General features: G+C 36.6%; 4 protein-coding genes across 7 annotated transcripts; 3 read left to right on the top strand and 1 right to left on the bottom strand.

The window, feature by feature from the left end:
• Nucleotides 1–215: 215 nt before the first annotated feature.
• LOC110755932 (alkaline ceramidase) lies at nt 216–3,523 on the top strand. The gene is made up of 3 exons (XM_021957259.2): nt 216–626; nt 936–1,243; nt 2,773–3,523. Exons 2-3 carry the CDS (start codon nt 993–995, stop codon nt 3,284–3,286), a joined length of 765 nt encoding a protein of 254 aa, XP_021812951.1. The 5' UTR covers nt 216–626; nt 936–992; the 3' UTR covers nt 3,287–3,523.
• Nucleotides 3,524–4,920: 1,397 nt separating this feature from the next.
• On the top strand, nt 4,921–7,899 carry LOC110755905 (RING-H2 finger protein ATL7). Its single transcript, XM_021957215.2, has 4 exons — nt 4,921–5,594; nt 5,701–5,783; nt 6,316–6,737; nt 7,296–7,899. Exons 1-4 carry the CDS (start codon nt 5,355–5,357, stop codon nt 7,298–7,300), a joined length of 750 nt encoding a protein of 249 aa, XP_021812907.1. The 5' UTR covers nt 4,921–5,354; the 3' UTR covers nt 7,301–7,899.
• A 2,284-nt stretch (nt 7,900–10,183) lies between these two features.
• On the top strand, nt 10,184–12,488 carry LOC110755929 (phytolongin Phyl1.1). Its single transcript, XM_021957256.2, has 2 exons — nt 10,184–10,461; nt 11,015–12,488. The coding sequence occupies exon 2, from the start codon at nt 11,217–11,219 to the stop codon at nt 12,051–12,053; it is 837 nt and encodes a 278-aa protein (XP_021812948.2). The 5' UTR covers nt 10,184–10,461; nt 11,015–11,216; the 3' UTR covers nt 12,054–12,488.
• Nucleotides 12,489–14,374: 1,886 nt separating this feature from the next.
• On the bottom strand, nt 14,375–19,795 carry EMB2820 (Cytidine/deoxycytidylate deaminase family protein). 4 transcript variants are annotated; one of them, XM_088246352.1, is made up of 8 exons: nt 19,451–19,795; nt 19,174–19,247; nt 18,742–18,875; nt 18,096–18,178; nt 17,476–17,575; nt 16,258–16,716; nt 15,848–15,960; nt 14,375–15,053 (listed from the first exon to the last, which is right to left on the bottom strand). In XM_088246352.1, exons 2-8 carry the CDS (start codon nt 19,232–19,234, stop codon nt 14,879–14,881), a joined length of 1,125 nt encoding a protein of 374 aa, XP_088102478.1. In that variant the 5' UTR covers nt 19,235–19,247; nt 19,451–19,795; the 3' UTR covers nt 14,375–14,878. The 4 variants fall into 4 exon arrangements, with proteins under 4 accessions (XP_088102478.1, XP_088102477.1, XP_088102479.1 ...); XM_088246351.1 differs by having other exon boundaries at nt 19,446–19,794; XM_088246353.1 differs by having other exon boundaries at nt 18,742–18,863; nt 19,451–19,794.
• Nucleotides 19,796–19,911: the final 116 nt, after the last annotated feature.

Raw genomic sequence — 19,911 nt, 5'->3', positions numbered from 1 at the left:
ATTGGGAGACCTTTGTAATTATTTTTGGAGTTAAGGGATGAAAATATAACTATATGTATAATTTATTAGAGGGAGAGGTATTCGAACTCGAGTGTAGAGTAGAGAACACATCCATTCTAACCAACTTGACTAAACCCATGTCGGCAAGACTGCACCATTAAAATTTAAAACAAAGTTATGCTCTCCATCAACAAATCAATTGAGTTGAGTTGTTATTGTGTGAAACCGGAAAAAGGATTTCCGTGTGCGCCTCTTTCCTTTTGGCAGTTAGTGTTTGCCATCTGAGCCTACGATCCACGCGAAGAACCCAACGCGCTCTAAAAGCAAAGCAGATCCCATCCCATCCCTCCAATTTTCAACACAAATACAACGTCACAAGTTCACAACCAAGCTAAGCCAAGCCAAGCCGCTTCAAAATCCCCCAGCCAATTCCAATCCCTAATTTTACATCCGAGTGTTGCAGTTGCAGTTGCAGTTGCCTCTCTCTCTGGCGGCACCACCACCGTGAGGAGCAGCATAAAGAAGAGGAAGTGGTGATTTTATTATTATTCTTCTTATTATGTGGATGTTGAATGTGTGGCGGCATCTACAAGTTAGTCTCACTCTCACTGCCTAATTCCTTCCAGGTATCCACTCACTCCTTCCTTCCTTCCTTCTTTCTCCTCTTCTCCCCTTGTTAAAACGCTATCGTATTGTAATATTAGAGACATCACTGCCTAGTTTCAACTTTCGGTTGCAATTTTTTTTTCTCAGAGTATTTGACAAGAGAAGATGTAACTCTTACTAAATTTAAGCGTAGATAATTATGCCTTTTTCCTGAGTTGACTGTTAGTTATTTTATAACTAGTAAAGCATGCACTTGTTCTTTGACTTTTTCCAAGTTTTTTGTTTTGTTTTTTCTGTTCGATTACCTTTTAAAAATGGCATGATCGCAGGTTTTATGAACTCCACAAGATCATCCTGGTGAACGTTGAGTCAATACTTATCGAATTATGGCAGATGGCTTATCCAGCTTTTGGGGTCCTGTCACATCCAAAGATTGGTGTGAGCAAAATTATGTCTACTCTTCTTATATTGCCGAGTTCTTCAACACTATATCGAATATTCCAGGCATCTTGTTGGCACTCATTGGCCTTATCAATGCTTTGAGGCAACGCTTTGAGAAGAGATTTAGCGTTCTTCACATCTCCAATATGATACTTGCTATTGGGAGCATGCTTTACCATGCCACTTTGCAGCGTTTGTAAGTATTCCTTTTCTACTGTGTCTTTTTTATTCTTTTTATTTCTATTTTTCCATTAGCAACAGCTGCTTCAGTGTTCTTGCTCAACGTCCTCTCTCTGATCTCAATGCTGGCAGACCTTTTATTGATGGATTCACTGGGAAATAGATGAATCACAACCTTTTATCTTGTTTTGTACTGTAATGTGTGTGCACATGTGACATGCTTATGATGGTTATTTTAGTTCTCTTCATAAAAAAATGAATGGGTCCTTATGTTATTCCTCAACTTCAAATTCCTTTACGAAAGGTACACTTGCAGTTCTTTTACTGTCTGAATTGAAAAGAAGTAAAGTAATATGAAGAAGTGGATATTCCAATTTGGCTTGCCAAGTAGTGTTGTCATATATCTAGTGGGATATACTACTATCTGAGCTTGATTAGTAACTGGATCATGGTTGATCTCTTGATGGGCCAAGGCAGTGTAGGTGTAGCTGAGTTATGGCAGCAATGTGGTTAGGATAGGGTGGTAATGTGGTGGTTGAGGTTGCAAAGGTTGTGCCTTGATATTAATTTGGGCTGCTTCTTGTGTGCAGTGATGCATTTCTGGCATTGTTTCGATATGGTATGAAGATGTCTACACTAGTTCCTTTAAAGCTTGCATAGGTGTAGGTATTTTGTGGATCACTGATGGCAGGGGTCACTTATGAGCGGTCCCCTTATGTGCCAGTCAACACAGTGCTTATGTGCTATCTTTTCCAGTTGCAATTGAGCAGCTGCAGTAGATGAAAGATTATGTAATTTTGAGTTCTTAAGATGCATCAGGTGTATTTGAGGGAATGAAAATATGAGATGGTCTAGGATCTTCTTGAGAGCATCAGAGGGGCATGGTAGCTGTGTATGTGAGTGTTGTGAAAAGAAAAATTCAGAAGCTTCGAACTGATAATTTGGCCTTGATATATAGAAATTCAGTAGTGTTCTGCAAACCTTTGATGAGATACTTATGAATTGCGATAAAGTTCTTGATGATAATATTTGATATTGTTCTGCAAAGTTTTTGTCTTATTGCCTATAGAGATTGTTTTCTCTTACTAGCACAACCACTTCTTTCTTTCTTTCTTACTAGCATTTTTTTTTCCTTTTCTCTTTTTCTATTGTATTCAGAGGAATTGTTATATGGGAGGGGCAAATATATGCATAAACCACTTACGTAATGTAATGTTGGAGTATGAAAAAGATCTTTGAAGCAAAAGATGATGTTTGATTCCACACTACCAAAAGATTTCATAAAGCCTGAAAACTTATGTTAATTCTTATTAATCTGTGGTTGTCTATGTCAATATGAATATAATTCTGTTACCTCATAGTTCTATCTGTTTGTTGATAAACCCCTACAACTAAACACCTGATATAAGTGGGCTGTTAGCCCCATCAGCCATGTTGCACTGGTCGGTCAAAATTAGCTTGTGTTTGTGTATATGACTTAAATTGTTTTGATTAGTTTATCTACTATTCGATCTGAAATTTTGAGATATTTCTATATGTTTCCAGGCAGCAGCAAGGTGATGAAACACCAATGGTATGGGAAATGCTTTTATATATCTACATCCTTTACTCACCAGATTGGCACTATCGTAGCACAATGCCCACCTTCTTGTTTCTATATGGTGCTGTATTTGCTGTATTCCATTCGCTTGTACGACTTAGAATTGGCTTTAAGGTACACTATGTGATACTCTGTCTTCTCTGCATTCCTCGAATGTACAAGTACTACATCTACACAAAAGATGTAAATGCCAAGTGGCTTGCAAAGTTGTATCTGGGCACCATATCCCTAGGGATTCTTTGTTGGCTTTTGGATCGCGTCTTGTGCAGGGAAGTCTGTGGCTGGTACTTTAACCCACAAGGTCATGCTTTGTGGCACGTCTTTATGGGGTTTAATTCTTATTTTGCAAACACATTTTTAATGTTCTGTCGTGCTGAGCAATTGGGATGGAATCCAGCAGTAGTCCACTTCATGGGGTTCTTCCCTTATGTGAAGATTCAAAAACCAAAGACTCAGTGAATGAAGAAGTTGGTGCCTCTCACTCATGTTGTGTTTAGGTGTATGGTTTTGGCAGGTCAGCAATAGTAGTCACAATTCTTTTGTCCACTTTGTGGTTAATGGATGTAAATGATTTTATTTTGGCATGTTGGATATGTCTAAACCAGTGTTTTTGTCAAGCATGAGAATGTGAAAGAACATATGCTTTGGTCACAACACAATGTATAATATAGTATTTTCCACTGTGGATTCTGTTTTCAGGTAGGTATAAGTTCTGAAAGGTGGATGTTTATTCTCTCCTAACTTTTTATATAAGTTAGAGCTTGGCTTGTGATTGATTACAATAATGACGATTGATTTTATTCCTGGTTTTTTGGTTCATGATGAAATGTAATGGAGCTGTTAGGAGATGAAATCACGATCACGTAGTGTCTGGTTCTTATTCTTCCTTTTGTCTTTTGTCTGTGTTTTTTTATTGGTTGTTTAATTAGAGGGAAGAAAGTTGCTTGAGTTTATTATTTTTACAGTGTAATTGACTTGACGTTCTGGCAAATGCTCTACCTATATTATCGAAACCTCAAAAACCTTAGGATGTTATAATGATATATTTTCGTTGTGTTTTTTAGGCTATTCCAGAAAAGGAAGTGAAAGATTGATTGAGGTTTTCCATTTTGTGCTCAAATTTATTTAACGCTGTCTGTCAATGTGTCTCCTTTCTTTTTCTTTTATTTTTGTGAAAAAAAAAATTTAAACATAATTTTTTTTTTTAATACAAGCCATAAAGCGGAGGGTTTCTTACAGATACATTATTAAAATGTCATGAGGTTTAAACATAAGAACATTAATCTGCAAATAAAGGTCCTTTTTCATTGGAGTTGGCAACAGTAAACGTTATATTCGAATGAAGATGACAGTTGTGAAATCAGCTAAATGCAAAATAATTGAAAAAAATTATTTAATCACTATTTGACATCACGTAATGGCTATTTAATTAATGAATCCAACGGCTAAAATTGATGAGATGAGCATTTGTAAGTGTGAGTGAAGTTGTTTGACAGGGTAGGAGCACTAGCCTTGGACACGTGCAGTTCTGGGGCAAGTTGGCATGGCACCTGTGATCTACTTTGATGGCATGTTTACTAATCCGGAATTGAATTAGGGGGAATTGAATTGAGGATGAATTGAATTGAGGAGTAGTTGGATTGAGGAGAATTAGATTCCGGATTCCTAATGAAGTTGTTTACTAAACCATATGAATTGAGGGGAGTTAGATTCCGAATTCCTATTGAAGTTGTTTACTAAACCATAAGGAATTGGGGTATAAGTGGTACTAATTACTAAAATGTCCTCATTTTTTGGTTAAAGTAGATGGTGTATTTGGAATTTTGAAAATTGTGTGAGGATATAATGGGTAAAAAAGATGAATTCCTAATGGGTGAATTCTCCAGGAATTAGAATACCACCTCCCATTCAGTAATTGAATTTCTCCAAAATCAGGAATTCAATTCCTAATTTTGTGTGGGCCCCGTTTACTTTTTCAATTCCTTATGTGAAGTAAACACATGAATTCTCTATAGGCGGAATTCAATTCCTGATGAGAATTCCAATTCCTGATTAGTAAACATATAATTAATCTCAATCGTCTCATCTCATGATCCTCATTCCCGCACCCAACTCTTCTTTTTTACTTCACTTTATTATAATTATAATTTATATACCACTTCTTCCCACTACAATCTTCTCTGCTTCCTCTCTCTCTCTCTCTCTCTCTGTGCTTGCTTCTAATCCTAAATACACATAGAATCTTTTCATCTTGGTGGTATATGCTACTGCTTTTCATCAAACAAATCTGTCTCAAATTCTCTCATCTGGGTCTTCCTCAAAACTTTTACATTTTTCTCAATCATTTGTCAATAATATGGAATCTCCTTTAGATTTGAGCCGTTGAAAAAGTGCATCTTCAAACTACACTTCCCCTCTCTCAGTTCATTGCTCACTGGATTCCGTTCATTGAGATCTTATTTTCAAGACAATACTTAAATTTATCTAAATAATTTCATTTTTTGTAGCCTGTAGGGGATTTGAGGTGATGTCTTATAATCATGTATATCCGAGATGTTGCTTAAACTCTTCAGACTCTTCTAGTAAGTCAAAAGAAAGTCCTTCTGGTCAATTCAAGATTTACCAGTTCTTCGTGTTCTGTGTACCAATCTTCTTCACTTTCATCCTCCTCTTCGTCTTCTACTTGTTCTATCTTCGCCCTCGACGGGTCAATTGGTCATCTCTTAGAATGACAACTTCTCCACAGATTAACAATGACATTGCCACTGTACGAATTATTTATTTTCTCTGTCCATCTGTTTCACTGTTTGTTTATCTGTTTGCATTTTGAGCTCATATCATTTTTTTTTAATGTTAAAATGGTTTACCTGCAGGTTGAAATGGGCTTGAAAAAAGAACTGAGAGAGATGCTACCCATTATTGTATATAAGGAGAGCTTCTCCGTGAGAGATACACAGTGAGTGGGGCTTTCCTTCTTTTCTGTCATTTTGCCTCTGTGTTTGATATTTTTAAGTTAATCATGATGCTTTTGTTTTGTGTAATTGGAATGCAATGACTGCTTAAGTGTATTAGCTTTGTTTTTGTTTCAAACTTTCTATGTCAGTGATCAATCTGGGTTTCTTTCTATTTATTGGCCACAAAAAAAAAAAAAAATAATACTTCCATGTATACTAAGGATTGGGTTTCTTTCTATTTAGTGGGATCACCAATCCTTTGTATGTTGTGGCCAGAAGATGTTATCATTTTTCTTGTTTCAGACATGGCGTTATTGTTTCAAACAAATATGGTTGAATTTCTCAAAATCATATTAAATTAAAACTAACACGTCTTAATGTCCATAAATTTTTATTTGGCACAAAGTACAGCTAATAGTTTACTATATAATTTCAAAATTATTTCCACGATGGTGTGTTCTTTTTAGATGAAAATAAATCCTTAGAACTTTTAGCATTCTCTCAACCAAAGAGGCATGTTTTGTTTTTCTGCAGATGCTCAGTATGCCTGGGTGACTATCAAGCAGAGGATAGGCTTCAACAAATACCAGCCTGTGCCCATACATTTCATATTGATTGCATTGATAGCTGGCTTTCCACCCACAGCACCTGTCCACTCTGCCGCTTATCCCTCCTTTCGTCTCATAAATCTCAAAATGAATCGCCTGATGTACCGGTGGAGTCGAGTCATGAATCTTCTATTGTAGAGAATAATTTTGTAACACCCCTTCCACAGATGCCTCAAGCGTGTGAAGAAACAGAAGCTACAGAGTCCGGGTTGAGGAATAAGGAACCTAGAACTGTCCTACACAGTTCCAAAGAAGATCCAAGAAGTTCTCAATGGGTTGATTGTAAGCGAGAATTGAGGGATGTAGGAAATGCAACTGAGTTGCATGAGCATACTCGTGGATCTTCTGGTAATTTGTTATTTTTTTATCATTCGCTTAGCTGATTCTTTTTTTCCCTCATATTTTTGCCCCCGTTTTCAAAAGAATTTGTTAAAGAAGTTTTTCTTTTGCTATTATATAAATGCAATTCTCATAATTTGATTATCACATTTCCACTGGATATCATTATTGCGATGGATTGTGCCTTTTCCTATGTTTTATTTATTACCTTTAAGGTTATGAGACACAACATCTTGTCTTAATTCTCATTTGTGAATTTGTTTAACAAATGCCTATCATTTGCACTTTCAAGTAGTACAGAAAGTACTAGAGTAATTAATCTGTTGTATCTCCAAATTTGACTTTATTCAATGAGGTCGCTTCCACCACAGCTTTAGGAAGAGCACCAGATAAAAAGAATCTGGGTTTTTAGCCATTAAACTCCTAAACGACTTTTCAGGATCATCTAAATAGTCTCCTTGAACAGCTGACCTCACAGATCTCTAAATGCCTGTACTAATTTTATTCAATATGATAAATTTTCAGCTAATGACATCTCTTTGGTTCTCTGTCTGTCTATCCACACAGCTTGAGTTAAATTGAGGCATCAAAGCTGACAGTACCATCAAGAATTCTGCATACTTGTATAGTATCCAAGTGAGACACAGCGTTTAGTGTAAAAGCTTCTAAACTGCCATATTTTGAGAGAGTATTTGGTCGAATTCTTCTATATAAAGGCAAGAAGCAGCTAAACTGAAACATTCAAGAAATTTTGATATTAACATCCAAGAAGATGAAGGCTTGCTCATCAGCAAGGAGTTGCTAAGAACAATCGATGGAGTTCCTGTATAATTTACAAACAAGTACATTGGTGTTTCAGATGGGAAAAGAAAAGCTTTGATGAATGGTTTTCCTATTGATCTGGTGTCGGTCTTGCCTTGATGAGAACGTTTGGTTGCTTGTAGGTGAGTTTATCACTTGCCTGAATCTGACAGGCATCCAGTTCTCATTTTCCCAATGAATATTATGAACAATATCCACTTTTATGTGGTGATTAGTGGAGTTTGAGAATTAAGATGTGATTGTAATGAAGGGTTACTATTTACTTGGCATGAGCCATGAGAGTGATGTATGAGTCATGCAACTAGTATCTTGCAAGGCCTTTTCTTCTGATAATCATCTTTCTGGTGCATTACAGGTGTTAGCAATAATTTTGTGGTTGTTAAATTATTTTATTTTAATGTATGTTTATGTTATGTTATTTGTTTTAATGAACATTTCTACTTAAAAAAATCGAAATTTGGACACGATTAGAAAAACAAACTTTGAAAAAACAAACGGGAAAAAAAGATGAAGGAAACAGCGAACATAAGTTTTATAAAAAAAAAAGGAACTGTTGGAACATAAATACTAGCGGGTGCATATTTGCTCACCACTTTAACCATAGGTGTACCCTCACCACCATCCTTAATGCTTGACATGTGTCCATAGACATAACCATAGTTAACTTTTGCTTTGTATTTATGAAATCTTGATTACATCTATGGACGCGTGTCAAGCATTGAGGATGGTGGTGAGGGTACACCTATGGTTAAAGTGGTGAGCAAAAATGCTCCCAAATACTAATAGGGATGCCAGAAAACAGTGGGGCCCGCTTGGGCTCTAAGGCTCTATACGACTCCATATATTTAGAACTAGCTCCGGCAAGTTTTATGATATAGGGGCCCCAAAAACTCTTCTATTGGGGATCCCTTTTACACTTGGCTTCTATATTTTTGAGCTCCAAGGTGGTGGAGACACTCTAATGCAACAGGTATAACACTTTTTGCTATTCTTAACATATAACGTAGCAACGGGTATAGCACTTTTTGTTATTCTTAACCTAAAACGTAATGACACGTGGAATAATCTTTTCAAGTGTCATTGTGTTATTAGCTCGGGATAAAAAAGTTTCTTTTGCCAATTAAGGCTCCCCATTGGGGATGACCTAACAAGAGTCTTCTTCTAGGTCCAATTGAACAACATCCACACTTTTACAACAAACACCATTTTACTACTTTTTTTCTTTGAATCTCCTTTTTTTTCGGTCTTTAGCTTAAAAATCAGCTTTTTAAAAAGAAATGTGACTAGTAACATATCTTTAGTATAGTGTAATAAAGTGTGAATTGTATAAAAGGAGATATGTAGCTCTCATGAAAGAAAAAAAATGACGACACGAAGTGAAATAGTATTTACGTTTAGTTTGAAGTTACACTGTTACTTCGTCAGCTAACACATTAATTGACAAATTTTTAAATAGGAATTTTGGTGATCATTTGCTTTGACTATCATACTCTGTGAATAAACACATGTATTATAACCATCGATGACAATTCTTCTATCTAATGACTTGAGAGGATGTTCTATCTTACAACTATTGAAAAAGTAAAATTGTTCATTTCATTAACTATTTATTAGCTAGTAGGAGCTTCTTATTTCCCAAACATGGGAAATGGAAGAAAATGAATTTCCTAGTCTTCATTTCTCATCGTTCCACATCCTCCATTCCCATCTCGTGGGAGCTTTTTATCATTTTCTCTAAACCTAACCCCTAATTTTCAAACCAAAAATGAAACCAAACTCTAGAATTTCGAACGTGAGATCTACACGATTGGAGAATGATTTGGTGTAGTGTAGTGTAGGGGGAGATTGGCCCGTGGGGTTGAATTTGGGGGCAATCCAATGTTAGAGGTCTTGTACTCCTGGCTGCTTGTGTAAATGAGGTCGTTGTGGCTGCTCGAAGAGGTTCAAGAAAGCGTGAGAAAATTAGAAGGTTCACAATGATACATTAATGGCGGTTAGGGTTTTCTACTAATCTTGGGAATTCTTATCACCTACCTAATTCAAACCACTGGAGAAAAAAAAAACCCAAATTCAGACAAAAAATGAAACCAAACCCTAGAATTTTGAACGTAAGAACCACTTACAATCTTTAACAATACAAGGGCCCACATTATTATTTTTGTTTGGAAAAACAAACATCCAATTAATCCAATACTTTATTCAAGGAAATGTTTAGTTATAATGCAACAATGGTTGAGTTTTAGCACATTGGGTTGGAGATGGCCTTAAGTAATACAAATATTTAAGGGATGACACAATATCGGGTAAACCCGATCGAACTGTCTAACCCGATCATTAGAGGGTTGAGTTGGCCTAATAATGAGTGAGTCTTGGGTTCAAAAATCATAAACCGTTTTATATGTGTTGGGTTATTAGTTGGAATCAAAATTTTAAAATGGCTTTATTTTGAATTAACTCGATCGAACCGCCCAATCCAATCACAAAAAAGTTGGATTGAGTTGGCCTAATAATGAGCAAGTTTTGGATTCAAGAAATCATAAACTACTATATATCGAGTTCAGTTACGGATTATGACCAAAACCGACCCAACCCAACTAATCCATGGCCGGCCCTACTAATATTTGCCGATCGATCGCTCCGCATCTTCATCTTTTGTTTGTGTTTAGTAGCTCCTCCATTTTGTCCGTATGTTGAAGTAGAAGACCCAAACGAGAACAAAGAAAAGTCAAAATGTCAACTAGAATACGTAGAGCATAGAGAAGTACTGCTCGCATCGCATCGCATGTGAAGCAAACAATCGCTTTGTTTGGAGGCTTTGCCATTTTAACACCACCTCTCTCTCCTCAGTGAGCCAGTCCTCACATGTATAATCTGGCTCCTGCTCAAGGCTTCTATTGGGGAGTTTCTTCAGGTAAATCTGTGGCATAAACCTTTTTTCGATCTGTTTGGTTGATGAGAAAATTGTTCAAAGAGAGAGCATTTTTCTCTTACAAGTCCTTCCAAAGTCAGACCAGTTGTTGGAGGGGAGTTGAGTTTTTCTTCCCTTCTTACTATTTATCGATACCAAACAGAACTAGACTGGTCGTTGACCTTCAATTTTCAATATATTTCCCGTAGATCTTTGTGTTTTTCTGAAGCTGTGTAGTTGTGTCAATCTAAAATTTTGATTTTCTTTCTCTAGTATTGGGTATAACTTGTGGTCCCTTTCTTCTCATTGATTACACTGAACGTTTGATTTCGTGGGTCTCATAGCATGTATTTTTTGGTTTTGCGATGTCGTTATTTAATTAGAAACTTTCAATTTCCTGACTTTTAACTTAAGCTGAAGCCTGAAGGTAATGACTGATGAATTTTTGTGGGTGGGTTTGTTAGGAATCTTCTTGTATTTTCATTGATTGTCTATTTCTCTTTGTTCTGATTACAGATTAGGGTCCTGAGAGTAGTTTCTTTTCTTGCTCTTGTAGGTGCCCCTGAAAAGCGAAAAACAATGCATGGTGGACTTACATTCTTGACTTTGAGTGCTTAGCTGAAGAACTGCTCTTGTATTTCTTGGACGCTTTTGATTTTGTATCTGAGTTGTTGTTTACATAATTACGGTTCGTTTGGTATTGATGATGCTTGGCAGTTCACCAGTAGAATTGGTTGTAGACTACAATTGAGTATAATATGGGTTCCATTCAAAATACCGTTTACTACTGTTGTGTATCAAGGGGTAATCGGATCCTTTATGTATACAGTGGTGGAGATGGTGAAATTGAGAACTTGGCTAATTTGTGCTTGGAAAAGACTCCTCCTTTTCATAGGTGGTATTTTGAGACAGTGAGCAAAAGGACTTATGGGTTCCTAATTGAAGATGGGTATATTTATTTCACAATTGTTGATGAGAGTCTGGGAAACCCTGGTGTTCTTCAGTTTCTAGAGCATTTGAGAGACGAATTCAAGAAGGTAGCCAGGAAGGGTTCCAGGGGAAGTTTGTCGAGTATGAGCTCTGTTGGCATACAAGAACAGTTAGTTCCTGTTATCCACCGCTTGATCACCTCCTTGGAGAATGTTTCTCAGAGTGGTAGTAATTGGACAGCTGAAACTTCCCTGTCACTTCATGCTGGTCTTTCTCCATCACCAAGTGGTGCAAACGGACAAACTGAAGTTGCCACTTCTACAAAAGCCCCTTTATTGGGGAAGCCTAACAAGCAAGATAAGAAGAAGGCGAAAGATCATGTTATTGCTATGAGAGACATTGAGTTGGAGGAACATAGGAAATCTACGGATAGAGGTGTCAATATTGACTCAGCAAATTCAGATTCTAATAGCCATGCTGGAGCAGGTTCTTCAATTGCATTACAAAAAGATTTGGGCTCAATGAGGATTAGGTCAGGCTCTCAAAGCATTCGAAAGAAGTGGTGCCGCCAAGTGCGAATCGTCCTTGCCATTGATGCGGCTGTTTGTGTAATACTGTTTGTGATATGGTTATTGATTTGTCATGGTATTGGGTGCATCCGTTGAATATCTTGTAATATAAATATGATTCCAAACTTGATCAGTTTCTAAAGTGGAGCTTGAAATGATGACTAGAGATGCTGAAAATCATAAGTCATCAAGAAACAGGTCTCTGGAGAGAGATAGAGAAGAAAAGGGGTGGAGAGGGAGAGGGAAGAGGGAGAGATTGAAAGAAGTATATGGAAGCAAAGTATTAACCTTCTCAATGATGTTTTTACATCTATTTGAAGGTATGTGCTCAAAATATAGATGGTTGAGGAATTTGGTGTATAGTTTTACAGTTCCAATGCTATGTATATTCAGATTTAAAATTATCAACTTCTCAGTTCGAGTGTTTCGATAACCTTTTGCAATTACATAATATTTGTAGTTGCTGGGATTTTTGGATGTGTTCTATCATTTCAGTATTATTCTTGGTCTTTTGGGATAGTGTATCATGCATTGAAGCATCCTATTAGGTATTGTTGTATGCGTAACCTCTCTCTCGCTTTGTTTATATTTGTGCATCATTCTCAGCATCTTTGGTGGCTGGCTGGTTGGGGGTGGAAACAGCCAGCTATATAAAATTCTTTTTACAATTTAGGGAATTGCTAGGATGTTTTTTATTTTTCAAATGGAGGGTTTTGTCACTGGTTGTTTTTGTATTTTTCCCTAATTATTTTCCTCTCACAAAAAAAGATATCGTGTAGCATGCATGATATTGTGTTGCGAGGTAATTAAAACATTCTGAAGTGATTAGTTGCAATTGTAGTTCAATTGCTATTATAAAGGTGTGATACTGTCCCAAGTAACTCTTGGTCTGATTATATTTGTCTTTTCAATTTTGGGAGACATTTGAATCCCCAACCCCTAATTGATAACAGAAAAGGTTTATATACTCAGACTTTAATAAAAGTAATGTTAAAGAAAGCCAATTCACCTTAAAAGAAAAAAGAAAGCTTAATAACGTGTTGGTGTTACACAATTGTTACAAACAGATAAATTGCTTAGAGCATCTCCAACTGATACGTCAAATTGTCACATGAATATGAAATGACAAAAATTGAAGGTTAAAATTGTTTTAACCGAGTAGTCAAATCCTACATAAATTTGAAGGCTAGAAGAGACATGTCCAAAATAACATATCAAAAAGCATGATATTTTTTTGGTCATAGACCCCACTATCATTTAGTCACTTTTAAAACTTTATGCATCATATAGACCCCATTTACTTTTTAAAATATAATAAAATAGTATGATATTTGGGATTTCAAGTGGAGTTAAATTTTGGTTTATTTATGTACATGCCCTTTGTGCTTTCAAACTTGTCTCAGATTACCACCTGGGCTTTGAAATGTCTCAAAATACCCCACACTTTTAAAAATCGTCTCACGTTATCCATTCCGTTAGTATTATAGACGTTCCGTTATGTGTTTTGGGCCCCATTTCGTTTTAATCCTTAACATTGGAGAATAAGGGTTTTTTCAGCTTCAGAAAAGGGGAAAGGGGGTATTTGGGTGAGAAGGGGAAATTTGGATGGGAAACCAAAAGAAGATGAGAGCAAAGAGAAAGAGGATGACTCTATAGAAGTTGAATATAAGATGTGGGAGAGCTGCAAGATTGAAAAGAAGGAATTCTCACCGGAGAGGGAACAAGAGCAGGAATCCTTTGAAGAGGAAGTGGACTCAAAGGTTGGGGGTGGTGAGGAGGGGTTGGATCAGATTAATGGAGTTACTTCAACCGAAAGCATTGATGATGGCAGAATCTCTCCATCAAAGCAGCAACAGCAATAGAAGAAGAAGAAGCCTTTATGAAAGGGAGTGGTGACATGAGCTTGTATCTTGATGTGCTTTCATCTATTTCAAATGGGATATATAAATATATCATTGTTCTTTGTAGTTAGTTTGTATCTTCAAGGCGAAGGATTAGGAACTGGGTATAGATTACAAGCTGCAGTAGCAGCAACCCAGCCCAAACAATGATTTCTTCTCCAAATTCTCCCAAAATTTGAACCCCACCTCAGATTTTGATAAGCCCTAGCCGCCTTCTCCAAATTTCCCATTCTCACCCAAATACCCCCTTTCCCCTTTTCTAAAGTTGAAAAAACCCTTATTCTCCAATGTTAAGGATTAAAATGAAGTGGAGCCCAAAGCACGTAACGGAACGTCTATAATACTGACGGAATGGGTAACGTGAGACGGTTTTTAAAAGTGTAGGAGGTATTTTGAGACGTTTCAAAGCCCATGTGGTAATTTGAGACAAGTTTGAAAGCAAAGGGGGCATGTACATAAATAAGCCTTAAACTTTTTCCAAAGTGTCAAATTGCCACATAAGCCATCAAATTCGAATTTAACATTTTGCAAGATGCTCTTAGATTGCAATCAACCAGTTCTTGAAAAGGACTTTGTGGATCCTACATGCTTTATCAAAATAACAGTGTTGGGCATCACACTGTTTTTCACTTCAACTCTTTCAACAACTTGGATATTACTTTCAAACCATAGCTACTTTGGAGATTGAATGGTGAACAAAATTATTAATGTGCCCATGTAGTTTGCAGCACTTATGATCCTCTTAATTGATAAAACATTGCATGACAAATAGAGTCACAAAGGTCGAGGGGGATAGGCAAATGAAATCTTCTTGAGCTTGAAGCATGGAAGCCTTGGATTGCTTGCGTTCTTGGCTAAATGGGTAATGGCTAACCAGTCAGTCAGTCAGTAACCTAGTTGAGTTGAGTTGAGTTGTCTTCCTGGTAAAACAATGTCTTAGTCTAGTCCACAAATGAAGCTGATGGAGAACAATCACACCAATATTCTCATTTCATTTGTACTCATTTGGTAATTGAAGTTTCATCCCTCCCTACTAAGGATTTGTTGAGGCACTAACACTCTGAATACAGCATAGTGATGATTTAAGCTTCTTTCCCCTTGTAGTCTGTGAACACTACCCAATGCCCCTGCATTTGGGTTTGGGAAAGCAAAGAATATACGCCTAATTCTCTGATGGACAAGTGCCATTGCACACCTTTAATAAGAATATAATATCAGAATATTGAACATAATAAAACTAGTTTAAAACAAACAACACAAACTCAGGTTTCCAGTTTCCACAGAGAGAGAGAGAGAGAGAGAGAGAGAGAGAGAGAGAGAGAGAGAGAGAGAGAGAGAGAGAGAGTTTCATAGTGGACATTTCAATTGCATACAGTGTGTATCAGCCAATGCAAGATTTCTATAAAACAATCCTTTTCACACATTATCTAGTGTGTACAGAGGATGCAAGACAGATTTATAATGCGAATTACATATAAATTTGCATTTATTTGACAGACAACAAAAGATAGATTTTACCAATGGAAGAGGTCAGGATGACAGAACCGAAATGATCATGCCTACATATGGAAAAGATGAAATAACCTATGGATACGACGTCAAATCATGCCTACATTTCCAGACCTTTGAAAGATCTTAGTGAGGAGAGAAATGAAAGGATGAACGGTCCAAATTTCAGTCTCACAAGATTTTGGAATAACTACAAGATTAAGAAAGAAGTATAATTAACAAAATTTAAGATGTCAACTAGGTTCAAGTTCCTATCAGCAAGCATGTAAAGGCAGTGGAAGAGTTAAAGAACAAATAATAATAAGGAGAAACAGTTTCATTGTGATGCAGGCCATACAAAGTTTCAGTATGGAACCATAATTATCATTTGGACCATACACACCACAAGCATAAAAAGTTCAAAGAAAGGCTACTATCAGGAAAACTAACAAATTCATGGACACAGTAGAAATCTAGTGAGTATACTATTCATGAACTTACATTATGCATGGCTCCCAAACAAGGTACATGTCAAAACCTGTACATAGATAAGGCCTGGCTGATAAAGAACTGGAACCTTCACCATTAGCGTCCAGATTGTCGTCACTATGAACCTGAATAGATAATAAGATTCTTAAATATTAATTTGAATACAAGTCACCCAACCCAAGAACTTCGATTGTTCAAAGACAATGTTATTGTGAAATTACAGTTATACTGTTTTAATGATTGTGTGACAATGATATACTTCACATTTCACAAGTTTCATATTCAAAGCAATAGGTCCCCTACCGAGAAAAAAAGAACTGCTAAATTACTGGAAATGAGTGGACGCTAGACAATCCCTCCCTCACCCTCATTTAGTGCTCTCCCCAAAATGGCTCAATTTGAAGCACAAAGAAACAACTCACATTTGTAGAATTTGTCTTTTGTCTTTTTGCTAGAGAGCCTGCAGAAGAAGACTGCATGCGGTCCATTTCAAAAGACTTGTCTTGGATTTTTCCCAAACTGGGGAAAAGATATCTGTCTCTGGCAGCAGAAGATTCAATAGCAACAATGGCAGCATGACGTAAAGGGTGCCAATAACACGAACTCATGTCTGATTGTTGATCAGCCCATTGCCAAGGATATAAACATGATACACCGGTACATAATTGTTTTGATTTGTCTGGAAAACTATTTGAATGCACAGTTTCATGGTTCAATACGCCATCTGAATCACTATGGGAAATAAAAGCTTCTAGCTTTTCACAGCAGCTGGTTTCAAGGGTGATCTTGTTTGTGGGACTATACGAAGAGCAAGTTTGATCACATGCAGTAGTGATTACCTGTTTAACTGAAGGATCCACTATAACCGCAGCATTGACTACCTGCAGATAGAGTGAAGGTTTCAATTAAGGGTCAATCCTACATTGAGAATTTAAGCCTTGCATTACACAGAAAAAACTCTTTGGCTGGGTTGGATGCCATAACTTTAACGTGATAGCGTAGCAGGCAATCCATCCATGTGTTAGACCCAGTTTTGCCACACGTGCACTACATCACCCAATATAATTGACCCATGTGTTTGGCTCAGGCGAACCACACGTGAGGAGACGTGTTGAAAACATAAATCCTACATCGAGAATTCTAAGCCTTGCATTAGCTTTAAGAAGTTGCTGTCTGCAACCCAATCCCTACCAGAAAGAAGTTTCCATAAAAAACTTAGCCTGCACCTCTGAACAAATTTCAAGAATGAAGATTATGACCAACTCCTTTACAATCATTTATCATCTTTCTTAAAGGAAAAGTCAATATTTCCTCATTTGTTGACAATTTTATACTCAAACTGATGCTGATCCATGTGTGTTGAGCAGCACTAACAAGGATACAACAGGGTGCTGGCCGAAAAATAAATAAATAATAAGGCTAGAAGAGATAAACATACATAGCACCACCCTGACCCTCCCAATTCATTTCGGATTCTTAACAATACTTTCAAAATATTAGCATCATTTTGAATATTTGAAAGCCTATGAGCAAAGGTTGACATGTACTTCTGAAAGTCACAATGCTGATATGAGATTAGATAATCATAGAGAGAGAGAGAGAGAGAGAGAGAGGCAACACAAAGAAAATAAAATAGTTACCAAATTATCGCTAGACTTTGCCAACTGAATAGCATACTTCATGAATTTGAACACTGATTGTGAGTCCTCTTCACTGAATCCAGTAATGCCATCAATATTACTGTATTTAAAAGGTAAAGGACAAACAAACAAGAGTTAAGATAATATTAAACAAATAATTATTTGACATGTGTTGGAGAATTGCAGAACCAGTAGCTACAGGGAAAAAGAAGAAGTAACAAAACCCACACTGCAAAGGTGCAAATAGAAAAGAATTTTTACAACCATCCAATATGACACCTTACACTTGTAAATGCAACTCATTGTCAGGTTCCATTTTCGTCATATATTATTAATATAATTAATGTTAGGCAACATGAATTATATTACTGTAAATAGCACTTTGGCAAGGTATCACATCACCTTGTTCCATCATATATGTTCAGGAACAAATTCTAGGACTATTGTTCATCCTTACTGAGATATTTTTTACCTCCTCATCACCCTAAACTTAGAAAGGAAAAACTAAATACTCCTGAACATCAATGATAGAGCTCACTAATCCACAAAGAAAGACATTACTAAGAAGTAAATTAGTGTTAAAAAGGAAAAACACTTGGATAAACAAAACAAGAGCTTACTAGGTTGGTGGATGATAAGATGTTGGCCATAGCTTGCATTGTTCTTCCCACTCTTCTTTTGATAATGCAGCATACTTGCAGACCTAAAATTGAGTTGATTGACATGTATAAAACATGACAGTCTTGTCTAGAGCCAAAGTAAACAAACACAAGAGCATGTTTGGAGACTACCAGAAAAAGAGTAGGTTTTCAGAAAATAATAACAAAACTCATGCAAATCAAATGCAATATTCAAAATGGGATAGTAAGTTCATGTGGAAGGGATCATAAAACTTTTTAATAAAGGGCAGCATTGTATTACAAGGCAAGGTCTAAGTGCAATTGCGTGAAAGTGAAGTATTAAGTAAAACAAAGTCCAAGAAAAATCTCGGAATTCAATAGAATGCAATTAAAATGATTCCACTCAATAGTAAGATTATAGAGAACAATCAGTGTAATGCAAGATTATTGATAGTGCAATATTTTAATACCATATAACAAGAGAAACATTAGGATTTAAATACTGATATAATTAAAATAATCCCCTTATGCAACTAAGACATCAAATATTACAGTAGCACGACAGTAGTCTTTAAAATGTATCATATAGTTATATATATAAGAAGCACTAATTAAACAAGATTAAAATGGCAAAAGAAAGACCCACTTTTGTGATAAAAGGACTCAACTTGTAGGAATTCATTAGCTCCTGTACATCATTCTGCATGCTCTCCAACTGATTACCATTTTCAGAAGCTAGACATAGGATCACAGATAATTGAGTTTTTCCTGTAAGGTAAACTGATAGTCAACACCGTAAAGATAAGATAGTAAGATCAACGTGGAGTCACCATGTCAGGTAAATATCGTCTTGGCATAAAAGTATCATTTATTTGTAATCACCAATCTTCTTTCTTTTTTCTTTTTTTGATCAATTGGGGATGAGAGGATTCGAACTTGGACCTCTTCCAACACTTGGAAGAAGTACCACTAGACCAAGAGCTAGTTGGTAATCAACAATCTTCAACATATTAAAGTTAGGTAGGGTTTAGGGTTTAACAATACAAAATAAAGTAAGGTAGGACAGACAGATACAGACCTCCTTCAACAAATTTCTTCTTCACCCGCTTCACGTGGCGGAGATTTTCCAGTGGTGACATTTGATTCAAACGCCTACACAAATTTAATTACTTTTTCGCATCAATTTCTTCAAAAAGAGAAAGAATTGGAAGGCAGAAACACAATTACGACATACCCAGTAAAACAAAACAAACCAATATGATCATGTTAATCGAAAATATAAAGAAAAACAAAAACAAAAACAGAGTAATGGTAGCAAAAGAAGAAGAAGAAGAAGAAGGCAAGCAGCACCTTACAAGAGTGTTAGCAAATTCTGGGTCGATGAGTGAAGCAATTACATCCACTGTGGGTTGTTGGTCGGGAGCGATTGGGGGGTTGTCTGGGATGTGAAGGATCTGCCACGTGTCCATATTCTAGCTGGTTATCGTGTTCTTGTGAGTGGGCTAAGGGCTACAAGTAAGAAGTAAGAAGGGGTTTTCAGTTTTCGGATGCTGTCTGCCTGTCTGTCTGTCGGCGATGATATTCTCAGGGTTTTTAGCGCAACGTTCAAGTTCAAGGCGGGAGAGGAACAATAAGCAAACACTCACTCGAGGCGTTCTTTTCTTTATAAGGAAGACTTCTTTTTTACAAATTCAACTGCCCCACGTCGCAAGGCTGAAGATATAAAATACTATCGCTCTTTATAAAAATTAAAAAAAAATAATTAGAATTTCCCTGGAAGATGTAAATTCATTTTAAGGAATTCAAATGGTATATT

The sequence above is a fragment of the Prunus avium genome, chromosome 8 (assembly GCF_965620075.1).
Source record: "Prunus avium chromosome 8, drPruAviu1.hap1.1, whole genome shotgun sequence".
NCBI lineage: Eukaryota > Viridiplantae > Streptophyta > Magnoliopsida > Rosales > Rosaceae > Prunus > Prunus avium.
The sequence above is the reverse complement of the archived record's forward strand: the minus strand, read 5'-3'. Positions and strand labels throughout refer to the sequence as shown.